Source organism: Pteropus medius, unplaced genomic scaffold (assembly GCF_902729225.1).
Source record: "Pteropus medius unplaced genomic scaffold, Ma_sr-lr_union100, whole genome shotgun sequence".
NCBI lineage: Eukaryota > Metazoa > Chordata > Mammalia > Chiroptera > Pteropodidae > Pteropus > Pteropus medius.
This window is the reverse complement of record NW_024345479.1, coordinates 926,931-943,300: the sequence shown is the minus strand read 5'-3', so window position 1 is coordinate 943,300 and position 16,370 is coordinate 926,931. Positions and strand designations below refer to the sequence as shown.

At 56.7% G+C, this 16,370-nt stretch overlaps 2 protein-coding genes across 3 annotated transcripts; one reads left to right on the top strand and one right to left on the bottom strand.

Moving 5' to 3' along the window:
• Positions 1-1,268: 1,268 nt before the first annotated feature.
• P3H4 (prolyl 3-hydroxylase family member 4 (inactive)) lies at positions 1,269-7,267 on the bottom strand. The gene is made up of 8 exons (XM_039873498.1): positions 6,724-7,267; positions 6,386-6,538; positions 6,091-6,262; positions 5,277-5,405; positions 4,218-4,363; positions 3,486-3,569; positions 2,029-2,173; positions 1,269-1,706 (listed from the first exon to the last, which is right to left on the bottom strand). The coding sequence occupies exons 1-8, from the start codon at positions 7,195-7,197 to the stop codon at positions 1,684-1,686; spliced, it is 1,326 nt and encodes a 441-aa protein (XP_039729432.1). The 5' UTR covers positions 7,198-7,267; the 3' UTR covers positions 1,269-1,683.
• Positions 7,268-8,227: 960 nt separating this feature from the next.
• FKBP10 (FKBP prolyl isomerase 10) lies at positions 8,228-15,571 on the top strand. 2 transcript variants are annotated; one of them, XM_039873488.1, is made up of 10 exons: positions 8,228-8,556; positions 10,783-10,928; positions 11,273-11,462; positions 11,575-11,720; positions 12,085-12,274; positions 12,452-12,597; positions 13,111-13,303; positions 13,676-13,818; positions 14,016-14,179; positions 14,534-15,571. In XM_039873488.1, the coding sequence occupies exons 1-10, from the start codon at positions 8,309-8,311 to the stop codon at positions 14,717-14,719; spliced, it is 1,752 nt and encodes a 583-aa protein (XP_039729422.1). In that variant the 5' UTR covers positions 8,228-8,308; the 3' UTR covers positions 14,720-15,571. The 2 variants fall into 2 exon arrangements, with proteins under 2 accessions (XP_039729422.1, XP_039729421.1); XM_039873487.1 differs by having other exon boundaries at positions 8,229-8,556; positions 12,967-13,303.
• The last annotated feature ends 799 nt before the right edge of the window (positions 15,572-16,370 follow it).

The window sequence follows — 16,370 nt, the reverse complement described above, 5'->3', positions numbered from 1 at the left end:
GCACAGGCACTTTCAGACTCATACCCAGCCATCCAGATTCCAACACTCCTACTCACACAGGCAAGCTTGAGCACATCCCTGCTCTCCACCCTATGAAGTGCCAGCCCCAGAGGGCAGTCCCTCCCAGCAACAGGGGGCAGGACTTCAGTGAAGCTGACAACACAGCAGCTTGAAAGGGGTAGGGGGGGGCAGGGCCACCCTGGCACCTGGGAGCTCCCAGGAGAAGCTACCACTGCAGACCCACCTATGGGAGAGAGGGAGAGAAGGAAGTAGGAGTGAGGTCACCTGCACCCCCAGCCTTAACCCAGCCCATCTGAGCTCTGACTCTGGCTTTCAAACCCTCTTCATCACCAAAGGCCCAGGAGAGTTTTGGGGCCAGGCAGGGAGTCCTTCTGGGCACAGAGATGGGCGGGGCCTGGGCCAGATCACCATGCACACCTGGGAGTAGGTAGGTGTGGGGAAGGTGAGAACTAGGCTTCCCAGCTTCAGCTCCACCCTTCAATGGGAGAGAAGGCTCCTCCACTACCCTGCTCCCTGGGAGGTCACAAAGGTGGGGAGTGGGGCAGAACTGCCACCTGGCAGGCCCTACCCTGGAGTCCCTCCCCAGAGAGACCCTCTGTCCCCATCTCCCAGCTGTGGAACACATGGGGGACACTGGTGAGTCACAGGGCTGGCTGGTAGCTGCCTGGCACCATTCACCCCCACATCTCCGGACTCTCTGGCACCTGGAGCCAGTGCAAGCTTGGGCAAGATGATCTGGCAGTTCCACTGCCACTATGAAGTCTCGCACTACCAAACCATATTCCCTAAGGCTCCTCTGGCCACTGAAATGGGGCCCCCAATCTTGGCTGTGGGATGGAGAATGTGCAGAGCAGGGAGGACAAGACATGTTTGCTCTGACTCTAAGGAACCTGGGTCAGTCAATGCCTGAAAAGGAAAAACTGGAAGTAAATTTCTTTGGTCCTCTCCCCTCACTCACCACATTCCCCAAGGGAAGTGATGCTGAACTAGGGAAATACAGGACATCTCATTTTGGAAACCTGAAACCACCATATTTCCAGAACTCCAGTCAAGAACTGCATCCCTCCGCCCCCTGGTGGCAGATTGCAATTACATGCTGCTACTCCTCGCTCAGAGGCCAGACTGTGCCCCTTCCACCACTCCTGAATTTACAGATGAGGGGAGATGGGCACAGAGAGAGGGAGGGAGAAAAGGACCTGCACCCTCACCACTCAGCCTGGACTCCAGCCTAGACTCCAGGCATTATGATTCATTCAACGAGAAACATTTATTGAGCACCCAGGGCTAGTGTGCCAGGAACCACTGGACTTCTGGTCCAGGGCTCTTCACAACGCCAGCTGCCCCTCTTCTGTCTCTGCAATTCAGGCTGAGACCCCAACTACGAGGAGCTGGAATCTTCTCTTCCAGGAGACTGTCCTAGTGGGGCGAGCACTAGGAGAAGGACAGGCTGTCAGCAGCTGCAGCACCACCATCCTTTGGTCCAGAGATCCAGCGAGGAGGCAGGAGAGGTCTGGAGAGCAGCACTCACAGGTAGGATGAGATGGGGCCTGGTCAGCTATGTCCATTTTACATTTTTAATAAATAGTTCTTGCTGATGTCCAGGCTGGTGCCATAGGACCCAGGCTTCCCAAGCTCTTGAAAGGTGCAGGGGTAGACCTCTTCTCATGCTAGTTCAGGCTCTGGCTCTGCAAAGCGAAGGAGAGAGCACTGGGGTTAGCCCCTCACCCACTCTCAACAGGTGTCTGGGTGGTGTCCTGCAGGGAGGTGGGGCAGGCTGGAGTGAGACTCTCCAGGAACAGGTCTCAGCTGGCCCCTGCTTCCAGAAAGGATGCCATCTCCACCAAGTGAGACAGGGGTTGCCAACAGGTTGGAAGTCCCCAGAGGAGGAATCCTAGCACCCAGCATGCATATCTCTCTGTCTCTGTAGCTCAGTGCCTGGCTCTTTCTGTCAACAACCTCCATCCCAGGCTGCATCCCCATCCCTCCTCCAGGACTCAAGTCACTGACCAGCCTCAGCCTCATCACCCTTGGCGTCTGGCTCCTGCCACCAGTCAGAATAGATGCCTTCCTCGTAGTCACCCTCCCCCTCAAACTCAGCATCTGATGGGCGGTCCACAGGCTCCAGGCGAGGTTCTGTCTCCTCCAGCTCCATCTAGAGCAACCCCAGGAAAAACCACATCACAGAAGGCACAAACCCAAAATCAACTCCCTTCCTGGCCAAGGGGCCCTCCTACGCTATCTCAGTCTCAAGATCTCACACAGGAATGATGCGAGGGTTTCTCCCACAAAGTCCTATTCCCAGTAGGACTCCCCGAACCAGTGCATGGGGCCCCACCAGCAGAGATTCAGTGTTAGCATAAGCATCACCCTCTCCACAGCCCACCCTGCAAGAATACTCCTAGTCCATGCATGCTGTCTGCTCATGCTATTCCCAGCCCTGAATGCCTTTATTCCCTCGTGCCTGGATAGCTCTTGTTTATTCCTCCAGGATGCAGCCCTTGCTGACAACCCTGGCTGGGTCTGGAGTCCTCCTCTAATGCCCTGTGCTGACCTCTCCCACAGAGAGGGAGTTTGTGCCTCCCCTGCTACCCGTGAGCTGCTTGGGAAAGGGACTATGCCTCTCATCAATTTGCCCCAGCCCCAAACACGGTGTCTGGCAAACAATTCTCACCACACGGTATGAGATGAGCATTATTCTCCCCAATCAATGGATGAAGAGATGGAAGTTTGAGGGTTACTTAAGACCTTCCTGGAGGCTGCCCAATTAGGAAGTTGTAGAGCCAAGTCTGGCTAGCACCAACCTGGGTGCTAAGAGTGAAGACCTGGCTCCCAGGTTCGATGAGATCGAACAAAGGAGGGAGTGGGTAAATGAGCACAGGGCAGTGACACCTCAGAGAATTCAGGCTGTCAAACCCTCATCCAGAATCAATGTAACACACTGTGGTCCTTCCTTCCCGGTGTCCTGCATTCATTCATTCATTGATGGATTCATTCTAACTCAGTTTCTGAGCACCAGAGCTGAACCGGGCACTGTGAGAGAGCTAGGAATAACCTGGTCTCCCTTCCTGGAGCACAATCCTCTAGGAGACTGGCTGGAGAAGGGGACTAGGGATGAGATGGACCAGGACTGTAAATAAGACCAGGTCCAGGGAGGACAAAGGGTCAGAGTTGGCACTGCAAGCCCAGAAGACAGAGCCAGGGCATGCAGCAAGGGCTTCCTGGAGGAGGCACCACCTGAGCTGGGCCTGAGAGAAGCAAGACTCAGACTTATAGAGAAGGGGGCATGAGAGAAGCGGGGTGCTGATTAGGGAAAGAAGGCAGGTATGGATAAGGGACAGGCGAATCTCTCCTGCTTCACAAGAGCTGACTGCTAGAAGCTGGGCTGAATTTTGGCATAGTGGCCCTAGGAAGAGGACCAAGGGGTCTCCATCACCACCCAGCCTTGGAGGGCAAGGGCCACTTACCTCATCATCTGACTGCAGGTACATGTGCGTGAACTCCAGCAGCTCCCGCAGCTCAGCTGTCTGATTGTGGTAGAGCAAGGCCTCCTGGGAGGAAAGAAGGAAAGTGAGGTGAGCTGGACCCTGCTGCCAGATGGTGGAGAAGCCAGAGCTCCTAGGATCTGGGTCCTCTGAGCCATTTCCAGTTCAAGGAGCCTAGAGCAGGTATCATCTCACATGCTGATGGAAAAATCTAGCTGCTTGCAGTGCTAGGTTAAGAAGGATTCTGAGGGCTCAGAGAGAAAGAATGCCTCAGTTGGTTAGCAATGTCTGCCACTGACAAGGGAATTGGGCTACCATGTGCCCCATATTTGTCAGTCTTGCCCTAGACTACCGAGGGGTTTCTCAGTTGGTTCAGGTTGGGGATCCCTGGGGAGAAGGACAAAGGCCAGTAGTGAAGATGGTAAGGGTGGGGAGGGCAGCAGGCAGGCATGGACAGGTATTTTTGAACCTCCCACATCCCAGGCACTGTGCTGGCAAGGTTGGTAGTACCACCCCCATTTTGCAGATGAGGCAACAGATTCAGAGTCAGCAGTGTTCCCAGGACTACACAGCAGGTGGGGCTGGGTTTGAACCCAAGATTCTAACCACAACCCATAGGCTTTCTTTTCCCTTCCCATCCTCCCTTCCGAGGAAGCCAAGATTTTTTTTATCAAACCACGTGGTCTTGAGAATGCCTCAGAAGGCAATGCCCACCTCCCGGGGCTGGAAGTCCTCCTCCTCCAAGCCCCAGCGAGCCCGGTGGAAGCGGTAATACACCAGGTTCTGCTGCATGACACTGTCCTCAGGGTCGAAGAGCATGTAGCTGGCAGCACTTCGGGCGGCCTGGCGTACATCATTCACTGCAGACAGACAGGAGTGAGGAACAGCCCTGGCACTTTCCCACCTTCAGGGATGACTCCCACCTCACTCACCCCTATCTCCCCATTCAGTCCAGTGCCTCTGTCTCCCCAGGCACTTCCCAAAATACCTGTTAGGTATTTCAACCTACCCACTAATGATGAAAGCTAGGATATATTGGGCACTTATTGTGTGCCAGGCCCTGTGTAACTCATTTAAGGCTCACTGTTATTGCTATCCCCATTTTACAGACAAGAAATTCGAGGCACAGAGACATTAGGTAAGCTGTTCAAGCTCGCACAGCTGGAGAACACTGGCACGGGGGGATGAGAGGCTGGTGGCCCAGACCTCAGCCTCTTTGCCAACGGGACCCAGAAAGGGTCTCCTGGCCCTTTGGTCCTCAGCCCCTCCACTCTAACTTCAGCCTGTCTGAATCTTGGCATCTCTGCATTGCAAGAACCCTGGAAATTGTCCATTCCAGCCCCAGCTGACACTAGGATCTCCTTCAAGGGAAGAAAGACTTCATTCCTGGTACTACTTTTTATTAGCCATGTGACTAATAGCCCCTTGCCCTCTGAGCCTCAGTTTCCTCATCTAAAAAATAGGTCCAGTAATGTGAGCTGGTGAGAGGATAAAATGCGATAAATAGATGTGGCAGGGCTTTGTAAACTGTCAAATGCTGTGCACTTGTTGGCAATCTAGTCATTTACCCAAGAGGCCCTTGAATCCTCCCCTGAGGCTGCTCTCTGTTCCCTCCCACAAGCCTCTCACCTGCCCTACCACCTTTGGCTTTCCCTCCCATCACCCAGGGGCTTCAATTCTGCGGGATACTTCCCAAGACTGTGATGCTCCCAGTGCAGTGCTCTCTGTGTCCCCCACCACCACCACCACCACCAAGCCCACCAGGAAGCTCACACTTGTAGTAGGCAAACTGCAGGTAGTGATACATGGTGGCCACGAACTTCTCCACAAAGTAGCCTCCCACGTTGGGGGTCAAGTTGGCCTCACAGTCCACCTTGCACTGCAGGGATTCTGCAAAGAGATCTGTGGGGTGGGAAGCACCCCCAGATGGGTGGGTGAGGAACTGGTGGTGACAAAAAAAAATGACTTCCAGTCCCAACTCTGCCTGCAGAGCCTCTTGCGATCGCAGGAGATAATGTGGGTAGGGTAAGTAATGCTGAGGAAGACCACTGTGGATGAGGCTGATTTATCACCCACAGCTCATTCCCCACCCCAAAGCCAGAGGGAGCCAGGGCTCTCTGGGAGAGCGGCAGGTGAAGTTTGGAGGTGGAACTGATGCCCAGATAGAAAAGCTCAGGACAGCCCTTTCTGCCCCCCACTAAGGAACCCCTGGAGTTACAGACTCTCCCCGCCTGCCCCAGACTAGATGTGATTTCTGGCCACACACTGCTTTGGGCACACACCTGTAGGGCTGTTTCCCACCTCAGCTGGGCACCTTTGCAACTGCATTGACCTCTGCCTGGAAAGCCTGTGAATTCAAACCTCCCGAGACCCTTTTGGGATGTCACCACCTCTCCACTGATACCCAGCACCTTGGACACTCTCAGTGGCAGGGGATCTATTTCCCTGTTTGTCTCTCTTAGCGGACTGCACGCTCCCCAACCACTTAGTAGGTGCTCTATAAATGTGTTAAGGGGCCTGAAAGAGTTCTGGGGAGCAGGGAGCGGTGGTAGTTGGGAGGGATGTCCCATGGGTTTAGGTGGGGTACCTGCTATGGAGGGGTAGAAGTCTTTGAAGTCCACCTGTTCATGGGCCCCCTCGCAGCCAGCCAGACACCGGGCAAAGATGGCCAGGTACTCGGCCAGGGCCCGCTCCATGTCTTCCGTGCTGCTACGGAAATCCCCGCTGTTGTAGAGCTTCACTGCCCGGAGGAACACCGCCTGGAGGGGAGGAACACCGCCTGGAGCGGACCCTCGACATACTCCCCTCCACTCCCCCGCTCTTCAAGCCCTATGGGGGCGTCAGAGAGGAGCGTCAGGGTCAGCCCTCCCCCTGCAACACACCTCGTAGGGCTGCGCCTCCAAGTCCGTGAGAGGCTCCTCGGCCGCGTCCAGCATCCCCCGGTAGTAGTTGAGATACTTGGCGGTTAGCTCGTGCTTCGGGTTCTTCTGGAGGAAGGTGTAGGCCGCAGCCAACGCCTTCTCCAGCCGGTTAGCCTATAGGGTGGGGACAGAGCGGGTCAGTAGGGCCAGACTGACTCGCGGCCCTGCGCGCACAAGCGGGCTTGAGGCTCTATGACAACAACGCTCCCCTGGACCCGACTGAAACCCGACGCCGGCTGGGAGCGAAGAGGCCGAGCGGGGCCCCGGGGCGGGTGGAGGACGCGAGGGAGGGCGCCCACCTTGAACTGCGCGTAGTGCAGGTACTGGTAGGGCAGGCGGTTCTGGAAGTCGCGCAGCAGCTGGCGCGGCGGGTAGGGCACCTGGAAGGCTGGCAGCGTCCGCTTGCATCGCCGCAGGCAGGCGGCACGCTCCAGGACGTGGCCAAAGAGCCGCAGCTCGCGGGCCCACTCGTCGCCGCCGTCGGGGCCGGGCACAGGCCCCGGGGCAGCGGCGGCGGGCGGCGCCTGCCCGCTGCAGTTGGCGTGGCAGAAGGCCTCGCTGTCCCGCAGCAGCCGGTGCAGCCGCAGCGCCGCCTCCAGGTAGCGCGCGCTCTCGCGCCAGCCCTCGCCCTCGTACTGCTCCAGCGCGTGCCCGTAGGCCGCCGCCAGCGGCATCAGGTCCTCGGGCGGGAAGCCCCGGAAGCTGTACTTCTCGTACTGCGCCCCGGCGCTGCCCAGCAGCAGCCACAACAGCGCCCAAGCCTCCCGCCCCATACCCCCACGGCGCCGGCCGGCTCTCGCGGCGGAGCAAGCGTCGGGGCCGGGTTGGCTAGCGGGCGGGCGGGGCAGGGGCAGGGGCCGGGCCGGCGTGCCCGCTGGGTCTTAGCGCCGCGCCCAGCCAGGGGCGTAGTTGCCTGGGGTCAGGTCCCCGGAGGGCCAGAGGGCTGAGTCTCCCCTGTTTTCCGAGGGCACAATGGTGTCTTGAATCTCCTACGTTGTCCTGGCCCGGTTCTCAGGTGCCTTCCCCTCGACAAATGGTGACAGGGGAGACGCTTCCTTCAAGGATGGGGAGGCCAGAAAGCCCCTCCCCAAACCTTAAGAAATGCCACCTCCCTCTGCTCTGTCCAAGCCCTGGAACTTGGTCTTCCATCCATCACATTGCCTCTTCTGCACACGCCCCACGCCCCTAATCCTGAAGGGGTCACGCTAAGTGTTCCCCTAGCCTGCGACGGGGAGGCGCACACCTAGTTTTGCCCCGCACACCCTCCACTCTCACCACCTCCCCCTTCTCGATCTCCATCCCACGTCAGAAAGCCCTTCTGGCAGTCCAGCTGTTGCAGGACAAAGTAGTTCCTCGTCCCTGGAGAAGCCGTCCCTGATATAGTAGGGGTTGGGGCAGCACTGAGATTCTGAAGCCTCGCTAGCCTCCCGGAGAGCCCTTAGTTTTGGGGGTGCCAACAAAAGCAGCAAGGGATACCTCAGCCCGGCTTTAGGACCCGGGGGCTCTGGAAAAAAAAGACTGAAGTTTTTTTCTTTCTTTCTTTTTTTTTCTTTCTTTCTTTTTGTTGGGAGTCAGCGCCTACTTCTCATCTTTCTCGAACCTCCCTCCCCCGCTAGGCCTCAGTCTCTCAGCCCGGGGTGGGGGAAAAGGGTGGAATTCCTCCGTCTCTAACGCTCTCAGCCTGGCCCTCTTCTCCCATTCCACTCCGCCCTCCCCGCCCCGCCATCTCAGTCTCCCCAGCCCCCATTCCACGTGGACCGGCCAGGGCGGGGGTGGGGAAGGAGGACAGGAAGGGGGGGAGCCAGCTCTGGGAGGAGGGGTAGTGAAGGAGGTTGGCGGCCGCGACTCTCTCCCTCACTGCCGGCGGTCCCAGCTCCAGGCACCATGTTCCGCACCGGGCCCCCCAACCACACCCTCCTCCGGCCCCCGCTGCTGCAGATACTGCTGCTGCTGCTGGTTCAGGCGGTGGGGAGGGGGCTGGGCCGCGCCAGTCCGGCCGGGGGCCCCCTGGAAGACGTGGTCATCGAGAGGTACCACATCCCCAGGGCCTGTCCCAGGGAAGTGCAGATGGGAGATTTTGTGCGCTACCACTATAACGGCACTTTTGAGGATGGCAAGAAGTTTGACTCGAGGTAATGGGGTCGGGTGGCCCCAGAATCTCTACTCCCCTTCCCTGAGCCAGGGCCAGGCGCTCCTAGGTCCTGGGTTCCCTTCTTTCGCTTTTAAGCTGTGTCTGCTTTCTGGTACTCCACGATTCCCTTAACCCCAAACACAGCACCCTGGGTGGATGGCGGGACATCCTAGACATCCATCTCCCCAAAGATATATCCTCTTCTCTCAACTTCAAACCTTCGCCTCTCCAGGGACCTCAATTTCTTTCACAAAGCTCCCCACATTCCCCAAAGTATGTGATAATCCAGGTGAACTGCTCTATTTACTTAACAGCACTTTATTTAAAGACATGGGCAGGGGACTTTCTGGTCCACGGCCTTGTTGGGGGAGAGCATGGTCTCTGCTGCATGTGAATCCTCCAGTGGTCTCAGCCTGGGAGCCCCTACATTCCCAGCCATCCTGACTCCCTTCAGGTTCCAACCCCAGGTTTCAGTGCCTTTGCAGATAGAGAAGAGAGTAGATAGGGGAGTTGATTAGCAGCCTGTGCTTAAGCAGTGGGCATTATAATAAGACAGCAGGATGGATCTGGGAGTATAGGGCATAGCTCCATGTAGAGACCCTGTCTGTCTACGTGTCACAATTGGACATGCCACCCTGGGCTCCTCAGAGGGTTTCCATACCTCCTTCTCTGGGTCTTCCTGCACCGACCCCCCCGCCACCCCACCCATCTTAGCTGTACCAGGCCAGGGCTGCCACCCATCTTGCCAGCCTTGGGGCTTGAAAGACTGGCTTCTGAACTGGTCCAGGCCTTTGATCTGCTATGGCAAGTGCATTTTCGTTGGTGGGGGTAGGGCAAGCAGGGCTGCATGTCAGCCTCAGTTAAACCTTGGGCTCTGGTGACACACATGAACCCCCAAGAAGTCATCCCTCTTAGATCCTTCCCCAAAACACATAACTTGGCCCAATGGAAATCAGTGGCCATGGCTTTGAGGGCAGGCAGTATATCGGGTGAGAACATGAACTCCAGAGTCCAAGACCCTGGGTTCAAATCCAGGCTGTGACCACGGACAAGAAATTTTGCTTCTTTAAGCTTCACTTTCCTTATCTGAAAAATTGAGATTAAAAACAAACTGAAAATTGAGTCCCTACTTCCTAAGGCTGATGATAGGACTCAAAAAAGATGATGAATGAACATGAAATTTGAACAGTGCCTGGCGATCTGAAAGTGGGTTCGATACGTATTAGCCTTGACTCTGGGGAGGACTGGATGCCCCAAAAGTATTTAACTGGTGCTCGAGCCCTCACAACAGCACTGTGAAGGAGGCAGGCCAGTCAGAAAACCAGCTCCGTGGGCAAAATGATATATAGGCAGTAGCCAGGAGTACAGCCTTGAGCCTTTGACCACTAGGAGTAGGGGAGGGGTTTGGAGTTGTGGGACGACTGCCTGGTAGGAACTCTGGGAGCCTGGCTGGCCTCAGTTCATGTAGTGCTGAGCCTGGAAAACTTTCACAAGCCATGGCCCCCTTTGGTCAAAGTAAAAATCTTCCAGCCTCCCTTAACTTCTGAAAACTTAAAATAAGTTAAAACTAACTAAAAACAAATAAAAGCCATGGCAGTTTTAGAATAGGCTCTTTCAGAATCGAAAACCAATCCCTATTCGCCTCCCCCTCCCCCACAGCTTCCCTTTTCCTTTCCTCCTTGGTGAATAGATGGTGTAGGGCCACAAATGTGGGCTTTGGAGTGCCACAGACCCCATGTTAGCTGTGGCCTTGGGCAAGTCACTTTGTCTCTCGAGTCTCAATTGTTCTCATAAGAAAAGTGAAAACAATAATGCCCACCTCACAGGGAAGACAATAAGATCATAAGTGTAAAATGCCAGCCATTTAATCAGCTTATCCTAAGTGCTCAATAAATGCTCTCCTCCCTCACCTGATGAAGTACTTAGCACTCCTTTGCTGTCAGCAGATAATAGCAGCAGACAGGCCTGCATCCACCCCCATCCCAGGAGAATAAAAGCCTCTCCTTGGGGACTTCCTTTTTGTAACTGCCCAGCCTCGTTAAGTTAGGAGTCATGGCTGACCTCAGAGGGAGGTGAGGAGCATGTGGATCTACACCTGTATATGGGGGGATTGCGTGTGCATGCATGTGTGTGTACATACCTGTGCAGAAGGTAACATCTGGCTTTGTGACCCTCACCTGTACACATCTGAGTCCACTGTATCCCATCTGTTTTCTCTGTCCCCCAGCTATGACCGCAGCACTTCGGTGGCCATCGTGGTGGGCGTGGGGCGCCTTATCACTGGCATGGATCGAGGCCTCATGGGCATGTGTGTCAACGAGCGGCGACGCCTCATTGTGCCTCCCCACCTGGGCTACGGCAGCATCGGTGTGGGTGAGAAGGGCTCGGGCACAGGCATGGGGATGGAGGAGACCAGGAAGCAGAATCAAGGACCTCGGCGCCAGAAAACTGAAGCTCAGAAAGGGAGAGCGACTTGCCCAGTGTCAGCTGCATATGCAGTATGAGCAGTGGCAGGTCTGGGACTAGAGTTTCTGTCTCCTGTCCTGGGCTGGGAGGAAGGGCAATAACGGGGCCCTGGGTGGGATCATAGCTTGACGAGTAGGAATGGGGACTAGAGGTGGTAGAGGGGGAGGCCAAGCAGGACACTCAGTCCTCCACTCCACCCCCTAGTGTGGGGGCTGCACTGAACATGAGCTCCTGCTACTCTGCCCTCACAGCGGGGCTCATTCCCCCGGATGCCACCCTCTACTTCGATGTGGTTCTGCTGGATGTGTGGAACCAGGCAGACACCGTGCAGGTGAGCACCTTGCTGCGCCCACCCCACTGCCCCCGCATGGTCCAGGAAAGCGACTTTGTCCGCTACCACTACAATGGCACACTGCTGGATGGCACCGCCTTTGACACCAGGTAAGGGCTGGAGGGAGCCCTGGGGTGCCGGGGACTGTAGCGTGAGGGGAGTGCAGGGCCCATCCTGCCTTTCCCTCCTCCAGCAGCATTACCTCTACCTCATTCTCTGCAGCTACAGTAAGGGCGGCACTTATGACACCTACGTTGGCTCGGGCTGGCTGATCAAGGGCATGGACCAGGGGCTGCTGGGCATGTGTCCCGGAGAGAGAAGGAAGATCATCATCCCTCCTTTCCTGGCCTATGGCGAGAAGGGCTATGGTGAGGGCAGGGAGGGACTCGGGATTCCCAGAAGTGGGCTGCCGCATACAGTTGTTCAGGTTGTATACTGCACAAGGGCAGCTAGCCAAGGAGGCCAGTAGGGATGAAATCCAGCCCTTGGTGATCATCTCAGTAAGAAAGGGTGCTTTATTCTGATTCACATAGAGGTTCAGTATGGGCTGGTGGTGGCCCCAGGGGAAACCCAGTTCAGGCCTCACAGGAGGAGCAACCCACGGGACTGCTGAGGGCAAGGGCTCTGGAGAGTGGGGTTAGCACCTTTTTGCAGGGTGCTCACATTGCTCTCCCGAGCCGAGGAGCTCGGTTTGCTCTCTGCTTATATGGTTCAAGCCTGTCTTTTCCCCAGGGACTGTGATCCCCCCACAGGCCTCCCTGGTCTTCCACGTCCTACTGATCGACGTCCACAACCCGAAGGACACCGTCCAGCTGGAGACGCTGGATTTACCACCTGGCTGTGTCAGGAGAGCCATGGCCGGGGACTTCATGCGTTACCACTATAATGGCTCACTGATGGATGGCTCCCTCTTTGATTCCAGGTCAGCGGGGTCCTGAGAAGGGAGGGTGGGGCTGGGGGAAAGGCAAGAAGCGGAGGCAGGAAGGAAAGTACCGGGTACTAGGGTCACCCAGGCAGCAGCTGAGGGGGGGTTCTGAGCTGCCTGCAAGGGCAGGGGCCCCTCTGACTCCCTTGCTGGCCCGCCCCCCTTGTATTGCAGCTACTCCCGCAACCACACGTACAATACCTACGTGGGACAGGGTTACATCATCCCCGGGATGGACCAGGGGTTGCAGGGCTCGTGCATGGGGGAGCGCCGGAGGATCACCATCCCCCCGCACCTCGCCTACGGGGAGAATGGGACTGGTAGGCCTGCTGCCCCTCAGCCCCTCTCCTGAACGGCTCGCTCACCTTCCCCCGCTGCTCTGCCCTCTCATCACAAAAAACGGTCACCCACCCCATTCTTGCCACATGGACTCCATCCCTTTCACCAGGACAGTCCCTCCATTTCTCCCCTTCCACACTGGAGAAGGACTTCTGAGTTTGGGGAAGGGGGATGGTTATGGAACAACAGAAACAGCCTAGCCCTAGGAAGCAGAGAGACCTGGATTTGAAACCCAGCTTTGCTGGAAGCCTCAGTGTCCTCATCTATAAAATGGGACTAATCGCATTGATCGGCAGAGTAAGTTACTGAGAGGTCAAAATACTGCGTGTAAAGGGCTTTCTAACTGGCAGGTCCCTCCCTCCCCTGCCCCCTGGAAGAACTGGTTATGTGGACAAACATCCCATCCTCGTCTGAAACCCCAGGACAGTTGCATGGAGACCTTGAGCAGCCCCTGCTAGACACCAGGCTGATCCACTCCCCCATTCTGGTCCCAGGAGACAAGATCCCTGGCTCGGCTGTGCTGGTCTTCGATGTCCACGTCATCGATTTCCACAACCCTGCAGATCCAGTGGAAATTAAGACACTGTCCCGGCCCCCTGAGATCTGCAACGAGACCTCCAAGGCTGGGGACTTTGTTCGCTACCACTACAACTGTTCTCTGCTGGATGGCACCAAGCTTTTCTCCTCGTGGGTCCAGGGCAGGGCCAGGGCTGGGCAGGTGGGTGGGCCCAGGCAAGGGGCGTCCTCCCCATAGCACCTCCTTTTCTCCCTAAGTTTCTGTGTATGGAGAGCATGATGGGCAGGCGGGGGAAGGGAGGGTGAGGCTGGCAGTAGAGGAGCTACTATTCCATTTTATGGAGGAAAAACGGAAATAGGAGAGATGGGCCCTCAAGGCCACACTTTAGGGGCAGTGGCAAGATGAGAGAGGTATCCCATCTCTAAACCACTGGGCCCCACACTTTGCTGCGAGGGGTGGGCACCAGGAGTGACTTGGGAACTGGGCCTACAGCAGGTGGGGGACACAGAGGGCATTGACCTGAGAATCTGCTCCTCCCCTAGGCATGACTACGGGGCCCCCCAGGAGGCGACTCTGGGGGCCAACAAGGTGATCGAAGGCCTGGACAGGGGCCTGCAGGGCATGTGTGCGGGAGAGAGGCGGCAACTTGTGGTGCCCCCACACCTGGCACACGGGGAGAGCGGAGGTGAGGGGCAAAGACTGGTCTGGCCCTCCCCCTTTGCCTCTTCCAGGAGGTTCTGTAAACATCCCATGCCCCACTCTCCAGCTCCCAAGAGGGGAAACTGAGGACTGCAGGCTGGGGAGCACACTGGGCAAGCTGCAAAGCCAGGCCCAGACCCTGGCCTGATTGCAACCCTGGCCTTCTCTTCTCCCTCCCTCCAGCCCGGGGCGTCCCTGGCAGTGCTGTGCTGCTATTTGAGGTGGAGCTGGTTTCCCGGGAAGAGGGGCTGCCCGAAGGTTACCTGTTTGTGTGGCATGAGGACCCTCCTGCCAACCTGTTTGAAGACCTGGACCTCAACAAGGACGGCGAGGTCCCCCAAGAGGAGGTGGGTGAGGAGTTCAATCCTTATAATAAGCATTCCCATACTCTCGGTCCAACAGAAGCCAACTTGCATGGTTGCATCTAGCAAGAACGTGGTGCATGCCCACCATCCCACCTGTGCCCATGCTCCTGTGCCAGTCACGGTGCCTTGGGTTCCTGGTCCCTGCCATCTCTCCCGGCACTCACGTGGCCCATTTCCCTTGCCACTGCCCTGGTCCTGCTCAGGACCCCAGCACCGGCTCCTCTCCTCTCAGTCCTCACTGGCTGGCCTTCCCCTGGGATTTCTTGCCAAGGCCACCCATGGCTCCTCAGGCAAGACCCTCACGCCCACCCTCCCCGTTGCTCTCCACATTCCCAGTTCTCCACCTTCATCAAGGCTCAAGTTACTGAGGGCAAAGGACGCCTCATGCCAGGGCAGGACCCGGAGAAAACCATAGGGGACATGTTCCAGAACCAGGACCGCAACCAAGATGGCAAAATCACCTTGGAGGAACTCAAGCTGAAGTCGGATGAGGACCAAGAACGGGTCCATGAGGAGCTCTAAGGGCAGGGCCTGGGCCCAAACTGCAAAGTCCCACTTTTGGGGGGACAGTGGGCAGTGGGGCTGACTTCCAGCAGTCACCCTCCCCTCTGCTGGGATGAGGTCTGAGAGCATCTAAAGTGGTCAGAGGAGACAACTCTGGTCTTCCCACCAGCCCAAGAGTAAAATCCACAGCACAGACCTCTACTTGGTTTTTCCCTCCCAACCCCACACTTCTTTACAAGTTTTGGAGTTACAGAGCCAATCTGGGGATTGGTGAAGTCTGGGGTTGGATAGGGGGCCATTGCTGGCTCCTGACCTACACCTCCACATCACCAGACACTGAACAAGGTCAAGCTCATCATTTATTTCCCCAAACTTCCCCTCTGTTTGTACTTTACCTCACATCCCCACCTCCAGCCCCTCTTCCTGTCATGACAGCTCCCCGGAAGCATGCACCAGAGCTGGCAGGACCCCCAGCCTTCCTCCCTCAGCTCTGGCCGGCGCCAAGGGAAGGGGGCTGCCCCAGGAGGGGAGCCTTACCTCACCGTCCCAGACACCTGTCCCATTCCCCCTCACTGCTGGGGTGCCCCAGGTCAGGGCTGGGCTGTGTGTCTGTCACCTTTCATCCCTAAAGAAGGCTGCCTTCTCTAAGGGGCTGAGCAAGAGGAGGAAAATGAAAAGGTGGGGTGAATAAACCTACTTAGATGGGTCTTAGGGCTATAAAATGAAATCTTTGGTTTGGGGCTGAGATAAACTTGGAAGGGCTCATTGGGGACTAAGGGGGGGGCAGGCCGAGCTCTGCACACTCAAGAGGCTAAACTGGTGTCAGATCTCTTTCTCTCCTTTGTGCCAAATAAAAGACTTAAACCAGAAGCCTCAGCAAGTGGTCTTTTGTTGGGGGGAGGCCCTTGGACCCAAAGACTGGGAAGAAAGAGGAACAAAGCAGGTTGTCTTCATGCCTTGTCAGCTCGACACTGTGACCCTAGGTCAGTCTCCCTTTTGGAGGCTTCTGCCTCCCTGAGGCCTAATCCAGGGGCCCTGACTGTGGAAAAGGAGCCCCAGTCTGCCGGAGGGAGGGTGGGGAGTGACCACAGAGAAGGGCCTGCAGGGAAGGTGTGGAGAGATGGTCCTGGTCTCCTAACTGTCCCAAGTGAATGGAAAGGTGAGGTCCCTGATCCCGAACACAACATACAAACACAAGGATTAAACTGTGCAGGTCAGATTCTGCTCTTTCACACAGATCGTTTCCAATACCACAATATTCCCACCTCTCCCTGCTCCTGGCTGCCGGCCATTACCACCTGCCCGATCTTCCCTCTTGTCAGAGGGATACAGCCTCACCCTCCCTTTCTGCTCCTGCCCATTATGCTCCCCATACACAGAAACTTACGGGGAAAAGTAGGTGCTATGGGGAAGACGCCCCTTGCCTGGGCCCACCCACCTGCCCAGCCTTGGCCCTGCTCTGGACCCACGAGAAGAAAAGCTTGGTGCCATCCAGCAGAGAGCAGTTGTAGTGGTAGCGAACAAAGTCCCCAGCCTTGGGGGAAGAGTCGCTTCAGCAGCAACCAGTCAGGCCATCTGCCTTCACCTGCCCTGCTGGACTCTGGCCAATGCGATGGAGACGGACCATGGGAAGACGGGTTGGAGGGATGCTCGGGAGAGAAAAACGGCA

Coding starts and splice junctions, on each gene's coding strand:
- P3H4 (XM_039873498.1), bottom strand. CDS start 7,197: ATGGGGCGGGAGGCTTGGGCGCTGTTGTGGCTGCTGCTGGGCAGCGCC. Junction 6,263..6,385: donor TGGAGGCGCAGCCCTACGAG/GTGTGTTGCAGG, acceptor CCTCCCCTCCAG/GCGGTGTTCCTCCGGGCAGT. Junction 5,406..6,090: donor CTTCTACCCCTCCATAGCAG/GTACCCCACCTA, acceptor CCCACCCCACAG/ATCTCTTTGCAGAATCCCTG.
- FKBP10 (XM_039873487.1), top strand. CDS start 8,309: ATGTTCCGCACCGGGCCCCCCAACCACACCCTCCTCCGGCCCCCGCTG. Junction 12,275..12,451: donor GGCTCCCTCTTTGATTCCAG/GTCAGCGGGGTC, acceptor CTTGTATTGCAG/CTACTCCCGCAACCACACGT. Junction 14,180..14,533: donor GCGAGGTCCCCCAAGAGGAG/GTGGGTGAGGAG, acceptor CCACATTCCCAG/TTCTCCACCTTCATCAAGGC.